Source organism: Bison bison, unplaced genomic scaffold, assembly GCF_000754665.1.
Source record: "Bison bison bison isolate TAMUID 2011002044 unplaced genomic scaffold, Bison_UMD1.0 scf7180017864099, whole genome shotgun sequence".
In the NCBI taxonomy this organism is placed as follows: Eukaryota; Metazoa; Chordata; class Mammalia; order Artiodactyla; family Bovidae; genus Bison; species Bison bison.
Window position 1 is genome coordinate 779,568 of NW_011494671.1, and position 6,663 is coordinate 786,230.

At 47.4% G+C, this 6,663-nt stretch overlaps 1 protein-coding gene across 1 annotated transcript in view; it reads left to right on the top strand.

Annotated features, from left to right (window-relative positions):
• SIPA1L2 (signal-induced proliferation-associated 1 like 2) overlaps window positions 1–6,663 on the top strand; it is a 182,007-nt gene that overhangs the window by 129,495 nt on the left and 45,849 nt on the right. Inside the window, exons 10-12 of the mRNA XM_010838598.1 lie at window positions 2,758–3,015; window positions 5,074–5,265; window positions 5,785–5,861. Of these exons, the coding sequence (XP_010836900.1) occupies window positions 2,758–3,015; window positions 5,074–5,265; window positions 5,785–5,861 (527 nt within the window). The remainder of the gene's footprint in view (window positions 1–2,757; window positions 3,016–5,073; window positions 5,266–5,784; window positions 5,862–6,663) is intronic.

A 6,663-nucleotide genomic window follows, 5' to 3' on the forward strand; every position in this document is an offset into this window, starting at 1 on the left:
AGGTCCAGCCAGTCCATTCTGAAGGAGATCAGCCCTGGGATTTCTTTGGAAGGAATGATGCTGAAGCTGAAACTCCAGTACTTTGGCCACCTCATGCGAAGAGTTGACTCATTGGAAAAGACTCATGCTGGGAAGGATTGGGGGCAGGAGGAGAAGGGGATGACAGAGGATGAGATGGCTGGATGGCATCACCGACTCGATGGACATGAGTCTGAGTGAACTCCGGGAGTTGGTGATGGACAGGGAGGCCTGGCGTGCTGCAATTCATGGGGTCGCAAAGAGTCGGACACAACTGAGCGACTGAACTTGAACTGAGGTAAAAGAGGTGAATTTTGCTTTGGGGGAAAGAGAGTTAAAAGATAAGTCAAGTTTACTGATAAAGAGATAATCCCTACTCATTCTCTACAACAGACATCTTATCTTTTTATGATGCTTCCTTTAGTTCATCCCTTCTGTTCTCAAAGGGTAGCTAGCACCACCATTCATTTGGCTTCCGGATCCAAAAAGCAGAACACTGTTTTTGATTTCTCTCTCTTTCTCCATCCCAAGCTCCAAGCACTGTTGATTTGACAGATTAGAACTGCTACCCCACTTTGCTGTTGCAAAGAATAAACTTTTCTGTGTCCTGCCTCTGTGTGGGGCCTGTGCCCTCCCTTGCCTTCTCCCCTCCAGACACTCAGGATCTCTGCTTTAACCCAGGAGTCTGAATTCTACCGTAATATGTCTTGACACACCTTTTTTTCCCTTTAGTTCTGGAAATTTTTGTGTATTATTTGTTGATCATTTCCTCCCCACCTTTTCCTCTCCTCTTTCTCTGTTAGGTGAATTTAGACTTCATAGATTGAACTTGGATTTTCTGGCTTTTAAGGAAAAGCTCCTCTGTTTACCTTCCATCTGTCCTACTGGATTTTTTATTTTGAATTTCAGTCATCCTCGTTTTAAATTTCGGGCTTCCTTGGTGGCTCAGTGATAAAGAATGTGCCTGCAATTCAGGAGACCTGGGTTTGATCCCTGGATTGAGAACATCCCCTGGAGAAGGGAATGGCAACCCATTCCACTATTCTTGCCTGGAGAATTCCATGGACAGAGGAGCCTGGTGGGCTGCTGTCCAGGGGGTTGCAAAGATTGGACATGACTGAGTGACTAACACTTTCAGAGGTTCCTCCTCTTTCTCTGAGGGTGGTGAGCCTCGTGGCAGGGTGATTGGGTGGCTTGCACCTGCTGGTCTTCATTGTGGAGAAAGATCCCTGTTTTTTGCAGGATGATCCTGAAGCTGGATGTGAAGGAATGAGGACTAACCTGGGGATCTTGTTTCCAGCAAGGCTTTCCCTTCACTTTTTGCTTTCATCTCTGCTCTTCTGGGTCCCTCCTAGCCTTGAGTTCTGCCTTTCATGTTGTGTTCCCTTGACCATTGCTGCTGCCCCTTAGAGGTGGCGGTGGGTATTGCCTGAGGGGCCCAGTGCTGGCTGGGGGCTCACTGTTCACTCCTTCCCTTTCTCTTCCACCCTCTGTGGCCCCTGATGCTTCCTGTTCCTGCACCTGCTCAGGTGTGCAAGGGGATGGACGTGCTTCTCCTTGTCTTTCTCTTTGCACATCCTTGGGTTTGCCTTTCCCTGCTCCGTTACTGGCATTCCACCATTTGCCTCCTATCCTTATGTACTGTGTTTTGGTGTCTCCAAGCTTTGTTGATGATCAAGTTTGTTTATGGTTTTTCTTGTCTTTGTTCCTTTGTAATGATTCTGAAAAGTTCTACTCCACTGTCTTGAGGATGCAATTCTCCTTTTTAAAGAGTGACACCTTATTGCCCTGATAGATTTCTTAGAGGGTGCATATGAGAGTTTTTCTGTTGACTACAGAATGTCTAGGGAGACGCAAGGCTTCATCCACATGCTAAATTGGGACAGTTTACCCCGACACTCAAATTTGAGACTCACCCAGTCTTCCTGTGTCCTGGCCAAACACCAGTTGGCTTTGCAGGTCACTTTAGTCAAGTCAGTAGTATCAGTAATGTGTACACAATGTTACTTGAGGGATATCTGACTTAGATCACATTTTTCAGGCTAAAGGGTCTTACATCCCTGACCAGTCATTTGAGCCCGTGGAAGATAATTTGTGGGGAGCCATGACACTAGTTCAAGGAAGTGACCATGGCAACTAAGTGACTGACTAAGTAGTGACTAAGTAAGTGATAACTAAGTAACTAACTAATGTGACTTCAACAGGATGGGCATTCAAGCTTTTCCTTGACTTGTGACAGCTTTTGTTGAATTTGTTTCTCACTTTTCTCGGATTCAGGAGAAACAAGTGACATGTGACTCAAATTCCTGATTATATGACTGTGCTTTCATGTATCTGTTCAGATTATATATGAGGTGTTTTTAATCTGTTAATGTGTATTTATCACCCAGTTTCAATGCAAATAATTCCATGTATGCAGATTGGTTAAAGATCAATCCCAGTCTGCCCAGGGATTGGTTTTGCAATCAATAGTAGTTTGCAAACTACTTGGAGACACAGAGCCTATGCATGAAACCCTGGACAGCCAAGGTTAACCAGAGCCACAGGCTTGAGACCAGGTCCTCCTGGTCTGTGCTGTGTGACGCACAGACAAGGTCACTGTCAGCCAGGTCTGCTGCTGAGGGTGGGTGGCCTTGCACCATCACCCGTGAGCCCCCAGAAGCACATGCGAGGCTGTGCGTGAGTCGAGCTAGTGGCTCAGTGCTGAGCACCCCCTAACCATCTCTTCTTGGCTCACAGAGGGTGTTCGGAGCTCTGCCGGATCCCCATGGTGGAGTACAAGCTTGACAGCGAGGGAGCCCCCTGCGAGTACAAGACCCCTTTCCGGAGGAACACCACGTGGCACCGCGTGCCCACGCCCGCCCTGCAGCCCCTGCCCAGGGTCTCCCCGGTGCCCGGCACGCCTGACCGGCTGCAGTGCCAGCCCCTTCTCCCGCAAAGCCAGGCCGCCATCCCCCGCAGCACCTCCTTCGACCGGAAGCTGCCTGATGGTACCAGGTAAGTTGGTGGCCCTGGTAAAGCCCTGGCTTGGAACTTCGCGTGGTTGGGGGACTTGTGTGTGTCTTAGTCATTTCTGAAGTAGCTTGTTCTGACCACGTGGGCAGCAGGGCCGCCGGGCAGGCCCCGAATACGGGGGCACTTGTAGTCCCAGCCAGCGACGGTGCTGATGGCATGCAGGTCTCCCCCATGGACACCACCCCCAGGGCCGCCACTGTACCTCTCCACAGTAATCCTCCTGTCAACTCACTCTCCAAACCACGTTGGGAAACCATTCTGCAGGAGCCTCTAGATAAGCATGAACAGTTTTGAGTATAAAGAAAACAAAGCCACAAAAATCATTGATGAAATCCCATCATCCTAATGGTCACAGTATTTTCAGAGGTCCTAAGATCATTGGCATCTCTGCTTTTCTCTCTCATTTTAAGCAGAAGGAGTTGAATTTAAAATTAAGTTTTTCCCTGAAAGGGTGCACCTGTTTAAGAGTGAAATCCAATAACATTAGAAGCTGCTGAGAATTTAGAGACGTGACCTGGAGAAGTAGTTTTAAGTGAACAGCATAGTAGATCTGTTGTTGCTATTGATTTTTACTCCCTTTGTTTTAACTTTCACATAACTTATGGGCTGTGGAGACACCAAGAGCTTCCTCAAAACTCCTTGTTAGGCTTTCATCTAATAGAGCATATGTTGTAAGCAGTCACTGAGCCAGGCTGCCCGCTGAACGTGTCATCACCTTGTCCTGTTCCTTGGCCTCTCCCATTCTCCAGTTTCCTCCTCTGAAAAGTAAACTTAGCTATAATAGAGACCTCCACAGGGCCTTATGATGACTGAATCAGTCCACAGAGGTTAACTGCTTAGAACACTCCTGGCCCGTAGGTATAAGTCTCTATAGGTGTTAATAATAATTACTAGGATTAAAACATGTGGGCTTCCTCTGACTTCTCCAGTCTGTTTTTCCATGAATGAGCGCAGGAATGGTGTTAACTAACTTGACAGTAGATCATCTGGGCTCTGGCTCTCCCTTCTCAAAGGTCTGCTGAGTTTATAGTATTCAGAGAGATGCATACAGTAGGTAGCCTGGGTGTAAAGGGGTGACATCGGAAGGGAAGGGGTCTATAGAACCTCCCTTGCCGCTGCTGCTGCTAAGTTGCTTCAGTTGTGTCCGACTCTGTGCGACCCCATAGACGGCAGCCCACCAGGCTCCCCCATCCCTGGGATTCTCCAGGCAAGAACACTGGAGTGGGTTGCCATTTCCTTCTCCTAGAACCTCCCTTATTAACGTATAATTTAGTAAATTATAAGGAATTCTTCTGGGCTTCCCAGATGGCGCTAGTGTTAAAGAACCCACCTGCCAGTGTAGGATACGTAAAGAGACCTGGATTCAATCCCTGGATTGGGAAGATCCCCTGGAGGAGGGCATGGAAACCCACCCCAGTATTCTTGCCTGGAGAATCCCTTGGACAGAGGAACCAGTCCATAGGGTTGGCAAGAGTTGGACAGGACAGAAGCAACTTCGCATGCACACGCACACTCAAGGAAGGCTTCTAATAGCAAAATGAAAAGTTGGCAAGCACGTCTTCATCAAACGAGTTCTCACAAGCGTCACTCATTTTTGTGTGTCTGAAATAAATAGGATTACATTCAATACATGTGCAGAAATAAATGGTTTTGCCAAATTTAGAGTTTTCTCTCTGCCTCGGTTTTAAATATAGAACCATAACGTCCCTTGCATTGTCTCATAGACCAAGTAGTAGTGATGTTTTCTGTGTATTCTATTGCTGTCCCCCATGTTTAACTGGGATCTTTAACTGTGCTTTCAAATTTTAGATGGTAAAGCCTTGTTCCTGCCACATCTCCTCCTATAATAAATTACCAACCATAATACCCCTGAAATTGCATGGCATCACCAATTCTCAGTTTATTTGTCCATGATCACAATGTGTGTTTCCCCTTTTCTTCGTCACTGAAAAATGAATTCATTTGTAAGTCAAAACAAGCCAGGTCTGGATGCTGGCAGCCCACCTCCGTGCCTGTTACTGATTGTAGTCAACCTTTCAGAAGTTCGCCCAGCAATCAGTCATCGTCCAGCGACCCCGGACCGGGCAGCAGCGGACCCTGGAGACCGCAAGTTGGATACGACGGGTACCACTCCTTTTCCCCTTCTGTGGGCTCCTGGGGGGACATGTCTCCAGGGCACATTCAGAAGCGCCTACTGTGCACAGGACCACTGGGGACAGAGAGACTCAGATAGCACTGTCTTAGGACAGTGCTTCCAGACTGGGTAGCTCATCATTTCTGTGAAAGTGGACTCATTTGTGTGTATTCTGAACTTGTCTGTTTTCTTTTTTTTTTTTTTTTAATAAGGGAGAGTCTTTTTGAACACATGAAAATTAAGGATTTGGAGACTCTGTGGGTGATGGCCCTTGGGAGTTTCCCTTCACTTACATTGCTGACGAGGAATAAATTCACAGCCTTTCTTGAAAGTGTTTTTCTCTCCAAAACACAGCCCAGAATCTGAGGAGACAGATTTAGCATGGGACACATTTCCTCTGCTTCCTGTGAGAGCAAATGGAAGCTGGGTGCAGGGCCGTACACACGGCGCCCAGGGGCCTGAGGGCACCTGTGGACAGGACCCAGGATGGACGGACGCAGTAACAAATAGCCATACACTCTTGGGAAGAGGAGGGCCGCCCCAGGGATGTGGCTGTATTTTTGCAAGGAAATGCAGGCGTTGCCCCCGGCAGCAGTGCTTCTGTGCATTGCTGCAAGCCAGCGTCGCCTCTACCGCTTGAAGGAGCTGGGCGCACTGCTGAGACGATGGACCGACCAGGCAGCCGGAGGGGCTTGCACCAGATGAGAGATGCTTCAGTTCCTCCTCTCACATGTGCCCAGGGAAACCCTCTCCCCGCACCCTCTCTCCTTCTGGTTTGGGCTGAGAAGTAGAGATTTATAGTCTGAGTTACATGCATTCCCTGCCTTAGATGCTGGATGGGGTTCTTAAAAGTTGTACTTTTTTTTTTAATTTTTGAGATGGTTAGATAGCATCACAGATTCAATGGACATGAATTTGAGCAAACTGTGGGACATAGTGAAGGACAGGGGAGCCTGGTGTGCTGCAGTCTATGGGGTCACAAAGAATTTGATATAACTTAGAGACTGAAAAACGATAACAAAAAAGTTGTACCTAAAGAAATCTTTCTCTTTTGAGTTGCATTTTTAAAGTGGATGGGGGAGGCTTTATGTCAATGGAAAAACCATGTCTTGGCTTTTTCTGCAGATCAGGATTTAGAACTGGGATTCTAGAAGAAAGGGTCCCTTGGTAACATAAGTAAGTTTTCTGCAGTTTCCTTTGGAAGAGTGAATTGTCCTATTTGAGGATTTTCATAAAACAAAAGTCCAGCCAGATGTAGTCTAGCAGCAAATGGATCTGATTTTCTTTTTCCTTAAAAAATTTGATATGAAGAAGCATCAGTACATGTATTCTGGGCCAAAGAGAAACAGTGACAGCAAAAGCAGCGAGCTCGTGCTCAGCCCATCAGGGACCCCACAGTCCTTTCAGCCCCTGGTGGTGGGCTTCTCCTTTATCTGTAAATGGTGTCATCCAGGTGCCTCTTTGGACCCAGGCGTGACAGGAGAGCCCCCAGGTCC